Source organism: Bos taurus, chromosome 17, assembly GCF_002263795.3.
Source record: "Bos taurus isolate L1 Dominette 01449 registration number 42190680 breed Hereford chromosome 17, ARS-UCD2.0, whole genome shotgun sequence".
NCBI lineage: Eukaryota > Metazoa > Chordata > Mammalia > Artiodactyla > Bovidae > Bos > Bos taurus.
Genome location: NC_037344.1, coordinates 57,218,967 through 57,241,105, shown reverse-complemented (window position 1 = coordinate 57,241,105; position 22,139 = coordinate 57,218,967). Strand labels below are relative to the sequence as shown.

The window sequence follows — 22,139 nt, the reverse complement described above, 5'->3', positions numbered from 1 at the left end:
ATGCATCCATGGCTTTAATCAATGGCTGCCTAGTAACTCCAGGGGGCCCATGCTTTCAGTCTTTATCAAGAACAAGCTTTCCATTATGACAAAACACAGAAAGAAAGAAAGTGAATGTGTTAGTCACTCAGTCGTGTCTATTCTTTGCAACCTTGTGGACTCCTCTGTGCATGGGATTCTCCAGGCAAGAATACTAGAGTGGGTTACCATGCCCTTCTCCAGGGGATTTTCCTGCCCTAGGATCGAACTGGGGTCTCCTGCATTGTAGTCAGATTCTTTACCATCTGAGCCACCAGGGAAGCCTGAAATCACCTCAATGCTCAAAAGCAGCACTGACCAACTGAAATACACTTTGAGCTGCCTGTATCACTTAAAATGTTCTAATAACCTCAGGAAAAAAATAAGATGCAGATGAAATTAATTTTAACATAGTTTGTTTAACCCAATATGTCTAAAAAAAAATCAATGAGCTATTTCACATTCTATTCTTTATTCTAAGAGTTTGGGATCTGGTGTGTATTTCACAGGGGCTTCCCTGGTGGCTCAGTGGTAAAGAATCTGCCTGCAATGCAGGAGCCATAAGGAGATGCAAGATGGATCCCTGGGTCAGGAAGATGCCCTGGAGGAGGGCACGGCAACCCGCTCCAGTATTCTTGCCTGGGAATCCCATGGACAGAGGAGCCCTGCAGGCTACAGTCCACAGTGTTGCAAAGAGTCGGACACGACTGAAGCGACTTGGCATGCACCGTAGCACATGTATTTTACAACTATAGCACATTTCGATTAGAACTCGCCACATTTCAATTGATCAACAGCCAAAGTGGCAAATGGCTGGACCTTTCAGATCTACAATCCTCTTCTCATCTTTCCTTTTCTCTGTGAATGCCCTGCTTTGTCTCCATCAGTTCTGTATTTCTCTTCCATCACCATCGGGAATGGTCACTGATGGGAGCATGTGAGTGGTGGAGTATTCCATCCTCACCATTCTCATGAATCCCCCAGCTCCCATCTCGGATCACACTGCTCTGATTGTCTGTTCTTCCTCCTTTGCCTGCACTTGCCCTCAGCTTTGCTTTCTTTGCTTCCAGGTCAGGCCCTCTTTGGGACTCCAGAGAGGAGCTGTCAACCTCTTCCCAGAATCAAGGCTCCCTGAATTTGCAGGATTGGGGTCAGATCAGTGACTCCAAACCTCAGTCAACTGGCTTGTAAAACAGGAACAACTATAGTTATGGTCACTCCCCACTGGAGAGACATTCCAAGGGTCACAGAAACCCTGCCAAAGAAAATCAGGCTTTTTTTTCCTCTCCCATGTCTGTCCCTTTTCCCTCCCCACCCCTCATCTTCTCCATCCTCCTTCCTGGATGCCTTGTCCCCCTTGGCTTCCTTGGCTTTTGAATACCTTCCATTGCCCAGCTCCAGAGCAGCAAGGAGGAAGCCCAGGTCCCACAGATAGAGTCCGATGCGGATGGCTGGAAGACAGCCCAGAAAACCAGTCGTCCTCAGGGAGAGGAGGAAGACTCCTCAATTTTCTACCCATTAGAGGAAGGATTAGAGCTCCCTAGTAGAACCTTTCACAGAGAACCCTCCACAGAGAACCCTTCAGAACCCTTGTTGCTGAGTCAGACGTTTGGGATCACACTCCACCCATGTCCCTACAAGAAAAAGGCAGAGGCTGGGTCACTGCAGGCTGGCCACCATCTATGGAAAACCACGTGCTCCTCTCGTCTATGCAGGTTCCCAGGTCCTTCTCAACCAGAAACAGGAAAGATGAAATTCTGGCCTGAGACAACTGCCTCCTTAAACCCAAGCTCTTGGTCATCAAAATACAGGCAACCAAAAATCAAAACAAAACATAAATCCAGACTAAGGATATGGAAAACCAGGTCCTTTCCCACACTGTAAGTAAAAGGTAATTTGGCAAGACCTATCAAAAGTCCAGAAACTTTGCATATTGCCAGATCCAGCAATTCTACTTCGAGAAATCAAAGACAAGCATTACTACAGGCCACGAGGATGTCTACCACAGTATTATTTATAATAGTAGAAAATGGTAAACATATACAACTTTAAGAATTACATTAAATAAGTTAAATAAATTTTCGTATGTTCATATAACACTACACAACCATTAAAAATATTGTTTAATAAGGTGAAAAGATATTCCTGACATGTTAAGTGAACTTTATATATCCAGCCTTCCTCAAATCTCCAGGCTCACAAACCCAACTGTCTACTTCACAAACATTAAATGTCTAAACAGGCCTGAATCGTCAAGCCCAATCTGATGCACCCCAAGTCTTCACACTTCAAATAATGGCACCGCCATTCATTTAGTTCTTAGGCCAAACACCTAAGAATAACCCTCAGTTCTTTATTTCCCTTCGCGCCTCACATCGATTCATGAGCACCTCTCACGCCTGTGAACTTCTGAGTCCAACTACTTGCTCCATCTCCCCATCATCACTGGAGTCAAAAGGACCGTCATTCCTGGCTTTGACTCCCACACCAGCCTCCCAGTTTGTTTCCCTGCTCCCAGTCTTATGCCCCTATTAACTATTTTCCCTGCAGCAATCAAAAGGATCTTTTAAATAAGTCAGTCCCCAACCCTTTTCACAGTTAGAACAAAATCCAAGTATCTTAGCCAAGCCCTCCATGACCAGGGCCCCGTGTCTTCCTCCTACTGTGCCCCTCATCCCTTCCCCACTCACTCTGCTTCAAATACAGTGGTCCCTGTGCTGTTCTCATAATATGTGGAATGTATTCCCACCCAAGAACTCTGTACCTGCTGTTCCCTCTGCCTTGCACACTCCCCAGATATTTCATGTCTTGCTCCCTCACGTCTGTGAAATCTCCCCAAGGGGTAGGGCCTTTGCTGATCGTCCCATACCCCTCTCTCTCTTTCCTATGCTCTTTTGGGTTTATTTGGGAATTTTTCCATGTGGTTCAGTTACATCAGATTGTTCACTAGTCCCGAAAGAACCACACCTGCCAAATCCATATCCTTGAATACGAACTCCCACACAGACCATGGGCTCAACCACATAATTTGCTTTGGCCACTAGCATTAGTGGGACATTAGCAAAGGTTACAGAAGCAGAGGCTGAAAATGGGCTATGAACTGGAGCCTGCCTTCTTGGAACACTTGCTGCTGCCACCATGTGAGAAACCTGGATGACACTACAAATCAACTATACTTCAATCTTAAGGAGACAGAATAGAAGGAAGGGAGGAAGGAATCTGAGGTGTCCTGCTGGAAAGGCCATGTGGAAGAGAAGTGGGGTGCCTTAGCCAACCACTAGCCAACCGTCAGCCACGTGAGTCCACACGGGACCATTCAGTCTCAATGGACCCACCAGATAACCACAACTACACAAGTGGCCCAGGCAAGATCAGAACTGGCCGGCTGAGTCCAGTCCCAACTGCAGACTTGTAAGCAGATAAATAACTGTTGTTTTAAACCACTAAGTCCTGGGTTGGCTAGTTTTAGAGCAGTAGATAACTATTACGCTAGCTTCTCATTAGCTGTGGCAGAGACTACCAGCTCTTCAGTCAGTTTGGGCCCACTTCACCATCTTGTTGGCAATGTTGTGACTCAATTCTAGCCAACAGAATGCAAACAGAACTGATGAGGGCACTTTCAGGGGTGAGGCTTTTAAGAGGCTTTGTTTTCTCCACACTTTTGTCCCTTTCTGGATGCAAACAAATGACAATGTTGCAGAATGGAAAGGGCCTGGACCATGAGAGAAACATCCACCAACCAAGACAGCAAGAGTAAGACTTCCACTCTACTGGAGCCATTACACATTTGGGGATCTATATAGCTTCACCTAACTAATACATAACTGAGATTCTCTGTTCACTTGTTTATTGTCTGTCTGCCCCAACCCCACCTTGACATTCACCCGTAAATGTAAGCACCTTGAGAGCAGGGGCCTCACCTGCCTTATTTATCACTGTGTTTCTAGTGCCTAAAACAGCTCTGGGCACACGGTGAGTGTTCACTAAGTATCTACACCTGTCAGAAATTAAATATGGCCAGAGGGGCTTTGCAGCTCCTCCCACTTAGTGGCAGTCTTGTTCCCCAACATCTAAATTCAGGCTGGCATGTGACTTGTGCCAACACATAAAAGGCAATGAAAATGACATTGTGTGACTTCTGAATCTCAAGACCCTTTGCAACTTTCGCTGTGACCCTCTTGGAATACTGGGACCATGTAAAAACCCAGGTGATCCCACTGGAGAGTCGACGTGGAGGGAAAGGCTCGGCTCTCTCAGCAGCCAGTGCACCTGCCAGTGAATGTGGCCACACGCTAAGTCCAGGCCAGACCAGCAGAAGAACTGCCTGGCCGATCCCAACACACAGAATCACTGAAAATAACGGGATACTGTCTGAGGTCCAGTTTCCCAAACATAATTAAGTCTAGGTATGGTCTCTCTAACCATTATTAATAATTGAGATAGAACAGATTAAAAACAAGTAATTGGTAAGTGATGGCTAGAATGCCCTTGCTGTATAAGGAGATTCTGTTACTTACTTATCCCCCAACCCAATCCCTGATATCTCCCTCCTCTTATAATTTAACCAAAATAGAACCCAACTCAGGACCACCCACACCTGGCCACTGCCCACCAGTCCTAGGGCCACTCAGTCATCTTTCAGATGGTCTCTGTGCCTCCAGGTTCTTTCACAACCCATATACCCTAAAGATCAAGGATCAGCAAACCACAGCCCATGGGCCAAATCTGACCCACTGCCCGTTTTTGTAAGGCTTGACCTGAAACCTAAGAAAACATTTTTAATGTAAAAAAAAAAATTAGAAGGAAAATAATATTTCATGACATGTGAAAATTATATCAAATTCAAGGTTCAGGGCCCCTAGGTGAATCTTTATAAGAACACGTTTATTTCTGGATTGTCCGTGGCTACTGCAAGCTACAGCAGCAGAGCTGAGTGGTTGCGATGAAAACCTCATAGCTCACAAAGCCTCAACACCTTACTATCTGTCCCTTCACAGAAAAAGCCGGCTGGTCCCTCCTGTTAGTTCCTCCTACCATTGGACTAAACTTTAAGCAACTTTTAAATTGTATTCCCTCCAAAACCTTTAAAAATTTCCACCTCTTCCCTCAAAGAGATAAAAACTTTGTTGGTCTGACTTCCCAGTTCTAAGGCAGACCCCAGGAGTTTGTGACCTGAATTCGTTTCTTACGAAGATCTCCCAGGTACTCGCCATTCTGGGCCAACCCGTCTGTAAGCTGCCCCTTGAAGGCAGGACAGTGCCTCTATCGTTTGTTGTTCTGGCCCAGAAAGCTCCTCTGGCCCACTGCAATTGAAACCCTCTCCATCCTTCACTCCATTCAGAGTCGCAGCTTTTTAACCAAGAATGCTTCCCTAACCACTCTGCCCCATGTTTCCCTGGGTGAATTCTATGGAACATCAAGCCCAAAAGACATCTTTGGAAAAAGACGTCTGCAGATGTTCACCTTCCTTGGAGTCACAATGTACAAATACGGCATATTAAAGGCTCTGAGAAGTCCTGCAGTCCAGATGCCTATCTATCTCTTTTGCTGAACTCAGCCTTTCCCCAGTGAGTAAACTATGGGATTTATTTTGTCTACAGAATACTTGTTGACCACCAGCATCTAGTACAGTGCCTGGAATTCAGCACTTGTTGAAAAAATGAATAATGCTGACATCCCATGGAACTAGGGTTCCACAAAACATACTTTGGAAATGCTGCTCAAGCTCCTTCTGCTGTCCCTCTAGTCTGAGCTGTTCCCTCCCATGTCACCTACTCCACACCACGTGATGATCATCATCACCATCAAAGGAGCAAGCATTGCACTACAGACAGTGTTAGACCCTTGAAAATGTCATCTCTTTTCATCCTCACAACCACCTCTGAGGTAGGTAATGTTATTCTTCCACTATTTTGCCAAAAATGAAACCATGGGTCAGAAAACTTAAATCATTAGGCCAAGATAAAGTAAGTGGAAAAGCAAGAAGACAAGACTACATAGGTCTAACTCCAAAGCTCATGACCTTTCTTCTCTGCCAGAGTGCCTCCTGACAATGTACTGTGGCCAGCGTGGCTGGCTGCCCACCCAATATCCCTTCTAGCTCTCTTCTGCTAACAGAACCCTGGTTTTATACAGAGTAGCAACAGGTCAAACCAGGAAATGGATTGCAACCACCTAAATCAGTCATGACAATGGTCCCATTGCCTTGCAGCTTGGATAAGTGATTTGACCTAGTGCTGGCCAAGAAGACGTACTAAAACAACATTTGTGGGGTAGTGAGGAGAGGTGTTTTACGGAAGCCAAACAAAGATATGAAGCCTTTATTCCCTCCCACTCATCTGGTCCCCCTCTTCCCTACCTTGAACCTGGGTGTAATGATGAAAGCTTCAGCAGCCATCTTGAAACTGTAAGATAGAGGCCATGAGAATTCACAAAGATATCAGTCCTGATGTTATTAAGTCACTGAGCCAACTCAAGCAGCTATATACCTCCAGACTTCTCGTTACTTGAGAGAAAGAAACCATTATTTGCTTAACCACGCCAGTTGGATTTTCCGTTACACGCAGCTGAACACATTCCTAATGGATGCAGATGCAGTCTCCCATATCACTTACTGTTGAACTTAATCATTATCTCACATGTACGTTATTACTCTTGTCTCTCTCATCATAAAGTATGCTTCTTGGAGGGTAAGTCCATGTCGTATATTTTTGTTTCCACAGGGGTATAGGCAAGAATTTCAGGAATGGTCTGTTCAATTTACTGCTTTCTTTAGTGCTTGTGAGCAGAGAGAGATCATCGTCGAATAGCTGAAATATGGCCTCTATCTCTTATTTAGTCTTTCCATGGTGTCAATCGGAAAGCATGCATCAGAAATACCTGACTGTTTATTAAACACAGCCTACTGGGCCCCCTCCAATCCCAACTGAATTAGAATCTCTGGGGTTAAAGGCTGAGAATGGACATTTGCAATAAGCTCCCCCAGGTGGTTTTGATACATAAAATTTGACAACTTCTGGGATTCAAAAACAACAACAACTGTGGATCCAAAACCTATGTGAGGTTTGGCAGGACTTGGCTGGACCCTAAGGCACCAGCCCTCCTCAGGGGCCCTACCTTAGCCCTGGAGATCTAGGAAGCCTAAATTGGCATAATTGCTCAAGACCCTTTCTTGGGCAATATAGATAACGTAGCTGGCACGCTCTGTGGCATACTGGGATTAGGAAACAAACAGATGCACTCCCAGTAATTGCCACCTCCCACCATACCAGTGCCTACCTCTCCCAGTTTAAAAAGAAACCTCTATGCAGAAAAGAAGCAATGAAATCAGTGGTCCACTGCAACAATCACCATGAGCCACAGAGCTCTCAGAGGATGAAGCGTGTTGAAAAGAAGAAAAGAAAACTAGAGAAAGTTACATACTGATACACAAGCTAGCACTTGGGACTCCTGACTCAGAGGATCAGAAGAGACCTCCGGTGGCCCTTTTGGGTTATTTCTTTATTTACAGCATGCAATTCTGAACAGAATCTTCTCTGAGGCACTGCTCAAACAGAGATGGAAGGCTGGGCCAGGGCATCCCACACTTTTTCTTCCATTGGCAGAGTCCCAGCCTGCATGGCTCTCCAAAGCTCCGAGAAAGAAAATACCTGTGCCTCCCAACAGAATTCCCACGCCTCTGCTACCCCTTGACACTTTTTCATTTCTGACAGTTATTTTCCAGGTGACAGGTGCACACAGAGACACATTCTAGGGGAGCAAATAGCATAGTCAATATACACAGACACACACACAAACTTCACTTTCAAACTGATGGCCTTCCTGCCTGCTGACATCTAGCCAAATTTAAAACCACGGAGAAAGACTTGAAAGTGAATCAGAGAGAGGTGCTCATCCATGCTGGGACGGGAGCACAAGGGCTAAAAGATTCAGCCTGGGATTGAAGAGTGCAGGCCTTGGAAACTCGCGGGCTGGAACGAAGGGCCCTCCCAGCTCTGCACATGCCAGCTCCACCACGGGGAGAACCACTTTCCTCTGTTCCCAGCCCCATGGCCACCACCCTCAGCAAATGCCAGCTAATGGGAGTTCCCACATTTCATCAAGCCTCAAACCATGTGTACCACCGGCCGGTTTGAGGAAGGGAGGTGAGTTAAACCCTTCAAGTGTTTGGAACACCGTGGATGCCAGGCATTTTCTAAACCTCTTGAAACCTTCCTTTGACCAGATGGCCTTGGAAAGGAATAATTTCTGCCATCTTCTTTCTGAGTAACTTTGCATCCATCCTACCTCCCACCCCACCCCACCCTCCTCCCCCCGGACAAAATTGCTTCAAACTCCCCCTCAAGTTCTGTTAGAGAGAATGTTATAACACGCCAAAGATAACTCCTCCTCCCGACCCCCCCCACCCTTTTTTTTTCACCGTCCCACCAAGATTCCAGAGTATTTTCTCACACCACCTGTGTGTGCCGATCCAGGCTTTTTCATTAAAAAAAAAAAAAAAAAAAAGCATGCTTCAGGCCTGCAACAGCTCCCTGAATCAAAATGATTCTACTGGAAATGGGGAGCTCAACGGGGAATTCTTTTTCAGGCATCTTGCCTCCTGACATGTGTACCCCTGAAAACAAACAAACCAAATCCAAGGAGCCAAAGGTGGGGGGCGGTGGGCAGGCTGGGAAGAAGACCGAGAAAGACGAGGTCTACATTTATAGGCAGTCCCATTCCGCGAGCAAAAACCACCTTTTGACCACCTGCAGAATGCGCAAGGTCACGTGGGTTCTCTGCAGCGCCTTAATGTCTTTACCCTGCACACAAGCCCCCCGCGGCATATCAACAAATCCACAAGCGGAAAAAAGAGAGAACTCACTCCTCAGAGAGGAAGTGAACGATAACCACAGCCGCCAGAACAATAATAAAGACTAACAATTACTACTACTGCTCCCACCACCCAGCCAAGCGGCAGCCGACAGCGGTACAGTGAAGGGACATCCAAGCGCAGGGTTTGCAAGATAAATCACAGAAGATCGAAGACCGAACCATGCCCACCTTGCAAACCTCCCACCCCCTCCACCCCACCCCCAACAAACAGAAGGGAAAAGGGGATGGTGGGGGAGAAAGGGGAGGGGAGGAAGGATTGCTTTTTTTTTTTCCCATAGGCAACACCTACCTCCAAGGTCCGGATTTCTTTTTGTGTGAGGTCGTTGGAGGTAGCACATTTGGTCCTAAGCCCTTCCAGGTTGGAGATGCTCAGGTCTATCATGTTTTGGACCAACTCGCACTGCTGTAAGGCTTTTTGCAAACTCAGAGGCTGCTGCTCCTCGCTTTTCGTCATGTTTTCCTCATCCATCGCTTGCTCTGCAAGCCCCCTTCCCCTCCTCCTCCTCCCAGAGAGAAAAAAGGGGGGTGTGTGGGGGGGAGTAGAGGTAGTCTACCCCCTACGCCTCTCCAACCACTGCGACTTCTCAACAGTGTCTCATGAAGAAGAAACCCAACATCTCACACAGGGTTGAGGGGGTGGGGGTGGGAGGAGGGGACAAGAGCCAAAATTTATTATTTTATTTTGGGGTGTCAAGCAGACTCCATTAGAACGTCTCCCCTCTCTGAGTCTCTGGTCCCTGAGAAGAAGAGATGCTGTTTCTCAGAAGCAAACCAGGTGATGTGATGCTGTCTGTACACTTGCGGGGAGGGGGGGGGCGGGGAGAAGGAGGAGGGGGAGGGAGAGGAGGAGGAGAAGGAAAATAGCGCTCACTCTTTACACACCGGCTCCGTGAAGGACAAAATTATATATTTTTGGCTGGCTGGCTTTTATGTCAAAAAAAATCTGGTTTGCCCCCCTCCCAGTTGCAGTGACACGGCATTGTCCACCGTTTGGGGTGCTTTAGCGCGTTCTCAAGATGCTGTCTGCATTGCTCCCGCGGCTGCGGCGGCGACTGCGGCTGGCTGCTGTCTCGTCCTCGCGCTGCTGCTGCTGCCGCCGCCGGGCTCCGGGGGTGACGGCTGCTGCATTCGCTCCTGCCTCGCTCCACACCGACATCTTGCCTGTCAATCACGGGGAGGAGGGAGCGAGGGAGCGCCGGCGAGGGATGGAGAGCGAGCGAGAGACCTGCAGGGGAGCGGGTTGGTGGAGAGGCGCCGTGCGCGCATCCGCCCCCGCCGGGCCCGGGCTCCGGCTCGCCAGGGACCCGCTGGAGGAGGCGGAGGTGGAGCGCGCAGGCTCGCGCACCTGGCCGGGGAAAGGGACGGCTCCCAGCGCGGGTAGGGGGAGCGGGGGGCGGGATTTCTAGGGGATGCGGAGCTCGCGTGGCAAAGTGAAATTACTACCGGGCGTGCGTGCGAGCGAGCAATCGGCGGGCGGGGGCGCGGGGGAAGCGCGCGGCGGCTGAGGCTGCTCCTGGGGGCGGTGGAGAAGGCAGGGAGTGTGCCAGAGCGCGGAGACTGGGCGAGGGGGCGGGGAGAGGGATTTGGTGGCCGGGCGGGGGTGGGGGACACTACTACTGCACCGCTCTCGCGAGAGGAGGCCGGCGCGCGGCTCAGCAGGTGCGCTCTGGCTGGGAGCAGGTGTGTGTCCAACTTTAAACCCCGTAGTGCGTGCTGGAAAAACGTCAGCGTGAACCTGGGCACGTCCTCTCTGGCTTTCTGGCTAGAAGGGTGTGTGGGTGTGGGGGTGTGGGTGTGGGTGTGGGTGGGTGGGTGTAGGGGTGTGGTGTGGGGTGGGGTGTGTGTGTTTGCTTGTCCTCCCTTTATGGTGTGTGTGTGGCGGGGGCGGGGACAAACCTGATGCGCTCCCTTGGGCTGTAGGAAACTGCCTCCCAGAATTGACACCCAGGCCTTCAATCGCCCTAATGGGTGACTTTCCATTTGGAGAGTGAAAGGGGCTTTGCCTTAATCTGATTGTTAACCGTGTCCTACATGTCCTGCATGATCTGATCCCAGATACCTAACTGACCTTCTATCAGCAAACTATGGTCCCAGAATTACAAATGGATTTTACGCTACAAACAATATATGCTGGAGAGGGTCTGAAGAGAAGGGAATCCTCCTGCACTGTGGAAATGTAAGTTGATGCAGCCACTATGGAGAACAGTAGGGGAGGTTCTTAAAAAAACTTAAAATAGAGCTACCATATGATCCAGCAACACCACTCCTGGGCATACATCTGGAGAAAACCATAATTTGAAAAGATACGTGCACCCCAATGTTCAGTGCAGCACTATTTATAATAGCCAGTACATGGAAGCAGCCTAAATGTCCCCTGACAGAGGAATGGGTAAAGAAGATGTGGTGCGGTACATATACACAATGGAATATTCAGTTCAGTTCAGTTGTTCAGTCATGCCAGACTCTTTGCAACCCCATGGACTGCAGCACACCAGGTTCCCTGTCCATCACCAACTCCCAAACCTTGCTCAAACCCAGGTCCATCAAGTCAGTGATGCCATCCAACCATCTCATCCTCTGTTGTCCCCTTCTGCTGCCTTCAGTCTTTCCCAGCATCAGGGTCTTTTCCAATGAGTCAGTTCTTCACATCAGGTGGCCCAAGTATTGGAGCTTCAGCTTCAGCATCAGTCCTTCCAATGAACACCCAGGACTGATCTCCTTTAGATTGATTGGTTTGATCTCCTTGCAGTCCAAGGGACTCTCAAGAGTCTTCTCCAACACCACAGTTCAAAAATATCAATTCTTTGGTGCTCAGCTTTCTTTATGGTCCAACTCTCACATCCATACAAGACTACTGGAAAAACCATAGCTTTGACTAGATGGACATTTTGTCGGTAAAGTAATGTCTCTGCTTTTTAATATGCTATTTAGGTTGGTTATAGCTTTTCTTCCAAGGAGCAAGCATCTTTTAATTTCATGGCTGCAGTCACTATCTGCAGTGGTTTTGGAGCCCAAGAAAATAAAGTCTGTCACTGTTTCCATTGTTTCCCCATCTATTTGCCATGAAGTGATGGAACTGGATGCCGTGACCTTCGCTTTTTGAATGTTGAGTTTTAAGCCAGCTTTTTCATTCTCCTCTTTCACTTTCATCAAGAGGCTCTTTAGTTCCTCTTTGCTTTCTGCCATAAGGGTGGTGTCAACTGCATATCTGAAGTTATTGATATCTCTCCCGGCAATCTTGATTCCAGTTTGTGCTTTGTCCAGCCCAGCATTTTGCATAATGTACTCTGCATATAAGTTAAATAAGCAGGGTAACAATATATAGCTTTGACCTAGTCCTTTCCCAATTTGGAACCAGTCCGTTGTTCCATGTCCAGTTCTAACTGTTGCTTATTACCCAGTCATAAAAAGGAATGAAATAAGGCCATCTGCAGCAACATGAAGAGACCTAGAGATTGTCATACTGAGTGAAGTAAGTCAGACAGAGAAAGATGAATATCATAATATCGTTTATATGTGGAATCTAAAAAACGGTACAAATGAACTCATTTACAAAACAGAAATAGAGTTACAGATATAGAAAACCATCTTATGGTTACCAAGAAATAAAGGAGGGGAGGATAAATTGGGAGTTGAGATTGACATGTACACACTATCATATACAAAATAGATAGCTAATAAAGACCTATACTGTATAGTCAGGAAACTCCACTCAATACTCTGTAATGACCTACATGGGGAAAGAATCTTTAAAAAAGTGGATACATGTATATGTATAACTGATTCACATTGCTGTGCAGCAGAAACAAACACAACATTGTAAGTCAATGATACTCCAATTAAGAAAATTATTTAAAGAATGGATTTTACATTTTTAAATGGTTCAGAAAAAATCAAAAGACTATTTTGTCATGTGAAAATTAACAAGGAATTCTAATTTAAGTGTTCATAAATAAAGTTTTATTGAAATACTGCCACCCATTTATTTATTGTGTGTCTTTACCTTTGCATTGTAACAGCAGAATTTAGTTGCAGCAGATACTATATGACTTGGAACACCTAAAATATTTACTATCTAGCCCTTTACAGAAAAATTTGCTATCCCCAGGTTAAACATACTCTTGCCAAACATACTCTTGTCCTAGAGATCTTTGTACTCTATGTCTCCTCTCCCCAGGTCACATTTCCCCCAATACTTTTCTGATTAGCTCCTGTCACTTTGTGTCAACTCAATGTCATCTCAGAAAGGCTTCATTTCCCTGATCATCTTAACTAATAGTACTCCCAAGATGCATTGCCCAAAGGATATATTTAGGATAATTGGCAAAAGGCACCTCTTTCTCCAGGTGAACAGAGCTCCATTCCAGGGATTGGGCTTATAGAGCAGAGGAGATTCAGAACTCATGGTAATATGTATTCCTTAAAGGAAGTTGCTTAAGATGTAGAATGACAACTGGAGATATCAAACTTTTTCTTGGACTGTGGGCCCATGGGATTTAATGGCTCAAATAGAGCTGAATCAGCATTTTCAAAATTTCCCCCCATCCATGAGGAGCTCAAGTGTGTTCTCTACGTTCTCAATCTTTTGGATTATGAAATTTACAAATTCCAGTTCTCTGGGAAAATTCTCTCTTCATTCATTTTTTCCGTCTTTTTGTTTTTCTTGAAAATATTAATTACGGTTATCTTAAAGCCCCTGTCTAACTCCAATGCCTCAGTCACCTGGGGGGAGGGGGGTCTATTTCTATTGACTATTTTTCTCTTTGTTTTCAGTGATTTGGTCCTGTCTCTTGGCAGGCCTTGTAATGTTTGTTGAATGCAATACAGTATCTGTGTATGAAAAAAATATCTAGAGTCTCTGGTTGATGTTGTCTAACTCTGGAGAGGGCTCATCCTTTCTCTGCAAAACAGATGGCATGAGGACTAACCATCCTAATCCAATCAGAGGCTGAGCTGGATGGAGGCTGCATAGCAGTTTTGATAAGAGCCATTTAACTCTGGCTCTCACTTCTAAATCCTTGCCTTTGGGTATTTCCAACTGAGAAGTTTAGGTGTTCACCAAGGCCCCTCCCCCTGGTCCTAGGTTCTAATCCTTGTCTCCAAAACATGGCAAGGCTGTTGAAAACTCTGCTGTTTCTCAGAAACGTTTTGCTTGGCTCCTTAGCCTCTTGGCCTGCACTGTTTCAGAATTTGCCAAATGTCTTAAGCAGGAAATTGCCATCTATGAAACTCACTTTTCTGTCCCCCACTCCCTCTTTACGCAGTATTAGCCTTTCAAGTTCCCAGTTTTGTCTCTCCAACCTTAGAAGGCTGCCAAAAGCTTTGTGGCTTCTCTGTCCCCTAGAAGCAGCTCCTTGCCTGGAAACTAACTGATGAGAATCGTATTTCACCCTAGAAACTGCACTCGAGCTCTGAAAGATGAAAATCTCAGAGTAGCTTCATCAATAGTGGAAATAAATTATTGTTACTGGGCTACTGAATGAGCTGAACTTGGCAAACTCTCATAAGATCCCATAGCTTTTAGTTTCAGCCATTAAGAATGATCTCAATTTTGCATATTAGAAGTCCATTCTAGTCCAACCAAAGCTTCCTTCTCACATCCAGTTTTATGCCTCTTCCCCACCCACTCTGGTATGGAGACTAGGGCAGGCATGTCCTTTCCTGCCTTCTCTCCAGCTCCTCTTGCTGGTGTTCAGGAGCAGAGGAATGAGTGCAAGGGACTTTCAGATGAAACAAGTGAGAACAGGTATATCTGATACTTGAGTGTCAGATCTCCCCCGTCCATGTCCTGGTGAGTCCTTACATGCTGGTTCTTTCACATGGGGGTGCACGGTGGGGTGGATCTTTGGAGACCTCTGTGGGGACCATGTGGAGACTCAAAGCACATGCTATGATCTCTCCCACATCCCCTTTCCACTCACACCCCAGGAAGTACCCTACATTCTCTTTCTGAGAGCCGCTTGTCTGGCAGGCTGCCCTCTCCGGTGAGTTTTTCAGGATGACTCAAGTCTAAGGATATGTGCTTTGGCCCATGAGAAGCAGGATGTACCTTTGCCCTGCTGCCCTTTCTCCTCACCATGGGCAGCCTTAAGTGGGCAGTGAAATGCCAGCCACTCCCCCTCTGTGTGCCCAGTCTCATGAGTGATCCTCCTTTGAACTCTCCTCTCTTGGCTTGGGGGTTGAAAGGGAAGAAGAAAACACCCCCTACAAAGACCTGCTGGAGAAACCTCCTCTGGATAAAATCTTGACCATGTCTTATATTAGCTGGAGGCTGATGGTTACTGATGGTCAAAGGACCAGTCTGGCCACCTCGTAACAGAAGGAGGAAGTACTGTTACCCACTGCCCTCACCTTCAAAGTTTTATAGTTCTGGGTTGACAGGAAAAGTCTCATTCCACGTCCTGTTGTATTAGTGTGTGTGTGTGTGTGTGTGTGTCTGACTTCTGTGACACCATGAACTGTAGTCCACCAGGTTCCTTTGTCCATCGGATTCTCCAGGCAAAATTACTGGTGTGGGTTGCTATTCCCTTCTCCGGAGGATCTTCTGAACTCAGGGATCAAATCTGGGTCTCCTGCATTGCAGGTGGATTCTTTACTATCTGAGCCACTAGGGAAGCCCATTAATGATGACCTGCCCCCAATATTTTCTAAGTTGCACTGTGAATGCAGATACAAATTGGAAAATGGCAGATTCAAAGGCAGAGGGGTGATTTATGACCCTGAAACTGAAAAACGAACAAAAAAACAACTACCACTGACTTGTCCTTAAAGCTATTGCCCAGGGCGTTGCTTTTTTCTTTTTCCCTATTGATTTCTTTGAGGAGGAGGAAAAGTTCAGAAAACTAGTCCCCAGAACATGACCAAATCTTTCGTAGCTTCGAAAGGATTACTATTGTTCTGTTCTAACTCATTGATCCCCAAAACATAAATGGCTTTTAAAAAAAAATACCTTTGATGAGTGCAGGCAGAAAGTTCCTGCCTTTAACCTTATGAAGTTTTCCCAACATAAGAAAACTGACTTGTTTCAGAGTTCTCCTTTTGGCCTTTTGCCTCTTAATTTTCCAACATGAGCAAAACCACCAGCTCACTCTCTTGATGGCAAGATAGTTTGAGCTCATGGTAATGGACAGTTTAGTCCAATGATTTATGCTGGTTTTACAAATTAAGCACCCAAATGATGCACTGTAAATTTTCAGATACAGAACCCTCAGGATAGAAGAGGATGCAGACAGTGGCTCTCTGTAGATGCTGAGAGGTATACAGCTGAGGAGTATTAAAAATTTTAATAAAGTGAGGCCATCAACCAAGTTAGTTTGCTTCTCATGCCATCTTGTCTATGAAGTTCTGCTTTAGCCCAAATGGAGACTGTGTGTGAATCAGAACAAGGCATCTGCTCTGCAAGGGGACCAAGGGTCACAGCTTGTATGGCAGGGCACAGCCTGGATTACAGACTTGCCTCAGTCTGGGCACCTGCAACCTGCATAGCCTCTATCTGCAGCAGCCCGGAGGAAGCTCCTGATTCCTTTATTTTTATTGTTGTAAAATATACACAACATAAAATTCACCAGTAGTGACATTTGGTACACTCACAGTTTTGGGTGACCATCACCACTGTCTAGTTTCCGAACATTTTCCTCACCCAAAAAGGAAATCCTGTACACATTTAGCAGTCATTACACATTCTGGATATTCCATATAAGTGGAATCATACAATATTGTGTCTGAGTTCTTTCCCTTTGCATCATGTTTTCAAGATTCACTCACTTCATAGCACGTGTCCTTTTTATGGCTGCATAATATTCTATTGTGTGGCTATACTGCAATTTGTTTTTCTGTTTATCGTTGGTGGACAGCTGATTTTTTTCTACCTTTTGGAACTTGTGAATAGTGCTGCTGTGAACATCTTTGTAGAAATTTTTGTTTGGACACATGTTTTTGATTCTTTAGGTATATATATAGGAGCAGAATTATCATATGTGGTAATTCTGTTTAACTTTTTGAGAAACTGTCACTGTTTTCATAGGGAATGCAACATTTTACATTTCCACCAGCAGTGTGTGAGGGCTCCAACTTTTCTACATCCTCCCCTCCTGACTCTTCTTGCATCGATATTATTTCATTAATGAATAAAAAAAATTACCCATCATAATGGCGTCTTTAGGAAAGTATCAACACATTCATTTCTTGGGTACCTATAATGTGCTAGGGAAATGCTACATGCATGGAATTTAAAGATTAATTAGGGACAGTGTGTTCTTCAGTTTTCTTTTAGTTGCAAAGGACAAAAACTCAACACAAATCAGTTTAGGTAAAAAAAAAAAAAAAAAAAGTGACTGACATCATCAGGAAATGAAGGGGAGGAATCTTGCTCTGGCCCGGCACCATCCTTTTCTCTCTCTATCACTCAGCTCTGCTGTCTTCTGTTTTGGTTTTGTTTTTAGGTGGCTTTCTCCCAGGGTGTGACAAAGACAAGCACAGAGAGCTTAGTAATTATATGAGAAATGTAGTCCCTTTCTCCTTAGCTCCAACGAAGTTCTAGCTCACTCCAACATAGTTCCAGCTAGTTTCAACATAAGTTTCAGGACTGAATGTGCAGGCCACCGATTCCAAAGCCAGTCACATTGGCCAAGGGGGTGGGACGTGAGGATGGGCCAGGCCTGGGTAGTAGGAAGTGGCATCAAGTCTACACAAACCATGTGGTATGAGATTAGGGGAGGACTGGTCCCCCAAAGAGAAAGAGAAATACTATTATCAGAAGTATAAAGGGTATATTTGGTCAGACAAAAACATCAGCAACCATCCACCCTTCTCGAGAAAGTCACAGTCTAGTGGGGGGACCAGTGCAAACAAATCCTGTAATTAGAACATGCCCTGGGAAAGGAGAAAAGAGTCCTTTAGACCTGTGCAAGAGAAAGGGATGGGACTCTGGGAAAGCTCTGCTGAGGAGGAGATTCTGAAGCCAAGATAAAGCAGGAATGGGCCGTTTGCTGCAACATAGATGAGCCTACAGATTATCACACTGAGAAAGTCAGACCGAGAAAGAAGATATTTTATGATATCACTTATAGGTAGAATGTCAAGTATGATACAAATGAACTTATCTGTGAAACAGAGACAGACTCACAGACGTAGAGAACAGACTTGTGGTTGCTGGGGTCAGGCGAGGGGAAGGATGAATTAGGAGTTTTAGGATTAACAGATGCAGACTATTATATACAGAATGGTTAACCAACAAGGTCCTCCTGTATAGCACAGGGAACTATATTCAACACCCAATGATAAACAATAATGGAAAAGAATGTGGAAAATAATATATATCTATGTATTTATGTAAGTGTATACATAAAGCTCAACATTCAGAAAACGAAGATCATGGCATCTGGTCCCATCACTTCATGGGAAATAGATGGGGAAACAGTGGAAACAGTGTCAGACTTTATTTTTTTGGGCTCCAAAATCACTACAGATGGTGACTGCAGCCATGAAACTAAAAGACGCTTACTTCTTGGAAGGAAAGTTCTGACCAACCTAGATAGCATATTGAAAAGCAGAGACATTACTTTGCCAACAAAGGTTCATCTAGTCAAGGCTACGGTTTTTCCTGTGGTCATGTATGGATGTGAGAGTTGGACTGTGAAGAAGGCTGAGCGCCGAAGAATTGATGCTTTTGAACTGTGGTGTTGGAGAAGACTGTTGAGAGTCCCTTGGACTGCAAGGAGATCCAACCAGTCCATTCTGAAGGAGATCAGCCCTGGGATTTCTTTGGAAGGAATGATGCTAAAGCTGAAACTCCAGTACTTTGGCCACCTCATGCGAAGAGTTGACTCATTGGAAAAGACTCTGATGCTGGGAGGGATTGGGGGCAGGAGGAGAAGGGGACGACAGAGGATGAGATGGCTGGATGGCATCACTGACTTGATGGATGTGAGTCTGGGTGAACTCCAGGAGATGGTGATGGACAGGGAGGCCTGGCGTGCTGTGATTCATGGGGTTGCAAAGAGTTGGACACGACTGAGCGACTGATCTGAATTGATACATGCACATTTCTGAACCACTTTGCTGTACACCAGAAACTAACACACCATTGTAAATCATGTATACTTCAATTTTTTAAAAAAATTTAATAAACACATAAAAGAAGTAATAAATAAAAGGGAATCCTCCAGGTACACACAGAAGCATTGGTTTGTGCTAAAGACAGAGGCCTGAAATCACTGGTGATTACAAACAACAACAAGGAACATATGCTCGGCACAATGATTTTTAAAGTCACACTCAAAAGACTTAAACTATGTGGCCTGACCTTGAGAAGGCTCATGCTGGTGAACGAGAGAGGCCCTGTCAGCCCTTCCTCTACCTATTAGCTTCAGCAGCCTCTAGAGGGGTATAACCACCCAGAGGGGCTTCCTGGGATATGGAACCTTCAGTGCTAAAACTGTGACAGTACAAAGCAATCTGGGATGACTCGGTCATCCTAGAGTTAAGTTCCCAAGTCATAAGCACCTGCTTGGAGTATGCTTGGAGTTGGGATCAGTGTTCTGGGAGCGTATGTTGTTATGGAAGAATAAGCCCTGTGTTGAAACAAAACTTGCACACAGTTGTTCAGAGCATCACTATTCACAAGCGCCAAAAGGTGGAAACAAGTCACCTATCCACCGTCTAATGAGCAGATCAACGAAACATGGTCTTTCCATACAATGGAATTTTGGTGGTGGTGGTGGTGGTGATTTAGTTGCTAAGTTGTGTCCAACTCTTTTTCAACCCCATTGACAGGCTCCTCTGTCCATGGGATTTCCCAGGAAGAAGACTGGAGTGAATTGTCATTCCCTTCTCCAGGGGATCTTTCCAACACAGGGACTGAACCCAAGTCTCCTACATCACTGGCAGATTCTTTACCAATGAGCCACGAGGTAAACCCACAATGGAATCTTACTTAGTTATAAAAAGGAGTGAAGCACTGACACATGCTACAACATGCTGCTGCTGCTGCTAAGTCGCTTCAGTCGTGTCCGACTCTGCGCGACCCCATAGACGGCAGCCCACCAGGCTCCTCCGTCCCTGGGATTCTCCAGGCAAGAACACTGGAGTGGGCTGCCATTTCCTTCTCCAGCTACAACATGGATGGACTTGAAAATGCTGCACTGAGGTAAAGAAGTCAGACACAAAAGGTCACATCTGTATGATTCTGCTATGGAATACCCAGAATAGGCAAATCTGAGAGACAGAAAGCAGATTGGCCGTTGCTGGGGGCTGGGGGAGGGGAGAATGGAGAGTGAGTGCTTAACAGCTATTGGATTTCTATTTGGGGTGATGAGAGAGTTCTAGAACTAGATAGAGGTGATGGTTGTTCAACACCATGAATGAACTTAATGCCACTGAATTGTATACTTTAAAAAGGATTAAAATGGTAAATTTAATGTTAAGTGTATTTTACTGCAATAAAAAGAAGAATCCCCAAAAGATGTATAAAGCAAAGGCAGTCCACAAAGCCAAATGTGGACTGTAGGTGAGTTTCATTTGGCTTCAGGGAGTTTTAAATTTTGGCAAACAGTTCTAGCAGGGGGATATTTCACATAAAAATAATTCTGATGAGCAATTTATTCAGAAGAATTTGAAACCTTGGCCCTACTTAGGCTGCATCTGCACCTGGAAAGGATGGGAGGAGGGGTGGAGCAAAGGGGGTGTTCCAGTTCCCTCCAGTCCCCTTTCCCTCAGCCTTCACCTCCTCTTTGGTACCTGCCTGGCCCCCAGAGGCACTAAGCACAGGCCTTCCAATACTTGCACAAAACAATTAGAAGAGAGGCAGATGACAAAGTCCAGAAATCAGCCACACTACATGGTGACTTCCATTTTCATTCCTTTGTAAATGAGATATCAGTGGATCACTATTTTCCCCAAAATGCTATATGACTTTCAAAAAAGTAAGGAAATATCCCCTTAAAGCAGTGATTCAATAAGCTTTATCTGCACATGGGAATCACCCAGGAAACTTTTTTTAAAAGTGTTGAGGCCTGGGTCCTACCTCTGGAAATTCTAATTTCTTTGGTCTGGGGTGCAACCTAAGGATTGGAATTTTTAAAAGCTCCCTAGGTAATTCAAACATGCAACTGGAGTTGAGAGAATTACTGCTTGACAGCTGTCTTTTAGAGAATCACCCTTTTTTGGCCTTGGACCTTACAGATCAAACTGCACACAAGTTGAAAATCTTTCTTTGGTTTTTACTGACATGTCTTTTGCAGTTCTCAATATCTACACTCACAGACACAGGCTACCTTCAGCTGCCCAACAGTCATCTTGACAGATACAAGAAACACATGAGTAAATCATCTGTTTTTTTTTTTTTTTTGTGGAGCGTTCACTGCTTCATTATCAAAAGGACATCTAAAGCGTCTCATAAAATATAAAAGTTAGCCCCACATTTGTTTAATGGGTGTGAAGGGCTCCAGTCCACAGTGTGCTGCGGTCTGAGGAAGCCATCTGATAAAGAACACATGCTGTTTCCCTGGGACCAGAGTCTTAATGGTTTGTCATGTGAATGCATGTGCATTGTTCAAAGTGATCACCCCTTTGCAAAGTGCAACTGTGACGCAATTGCTGACATCCTGGCCATGCATTTTCCATGTGCTCCTGCTTGTAAGCTCTCTTCCACCAGAGCAATTCAGCGGTGCAAAAAAGCATCTGCTGACAGGAAAAACAAAACCTGTTCCACAGTCTGTGCATATTCAAGGCATCCTTCCTACCTTGGTACCAGACCTTTGTGGAGGTCAGCTGTGCCTGGGTCAGAGATGAAGCCCACCACTGCCTCTAGCTCACACTGTCTGGGCTGTCTGGTCGGTAAAAGCAGAATGTGCCTCCTCTTCACACCCCACCACAGCTGTCTGCAGCTCGGCTGGTAGGCCAGTGTTGGCTTCGCTTCCAGCACCAATCTGTGACTTTGGCTGGGGGCGGGGGTGGGGGGAGGGTGGGGAGGGAAGAAAAAATGCACATGGTGAGTGAACAAAATTGCCCAGGTCGTCCTGCGTGAGCTTCAAGTCATCCAAAATTTGACTGCCTTCTTCTGAAAGGTACAGACTGGGAGTTTACTGAGCCCCATTTTGTACCTGAATTGGAAAAATAGAACCGAAGGTCCTTTACAAGTCTCATCTGTGATTTTTGGACTTGTCTTTGAAGAAATGGGGGAGAAAGTTAGAAATGTTTAGCAAGACAGATCACAGGTTTTCCCCGTCTTGTGCTTTTTGTGTACAGGA

General features: G+C 45.6%; 1 protein-coding gene across 5 annotated transcripts in view; it reads right to left on the bottom strand.

Annotated features, from left to right (window-relative positions):
* KSR2 (kinase suppressor of ras 2) overlaps window positions 1-22,139 on the bottom strand; it is a 485,372-nt gene that overhangs the window by 438,291 nt on the left and 24,942 nt on the right. For 3 of the 5 annotated variants that reach the window (XM_015475495.3, XM_059876167.1, XM_059876165.1), the window contains exon 1: window positions 9,182-9,485. In XM_015475495.3, coding sequence (XP_015330981.1) covers window positions 9,182-9,361 — 180 coding nt within the window. In that variant the 5' untranslated portion in view covers window positions 9,362-9,485. Of the gene's footprint in view, window positions 1-9,181; window positions 9,486-21,632; window positions 21,831-22,139 lie in introns of those variants that run through there. The other 2 variants (XM_059876166.1, NM_001206862.1) reach the window with 2 other exon arrangements.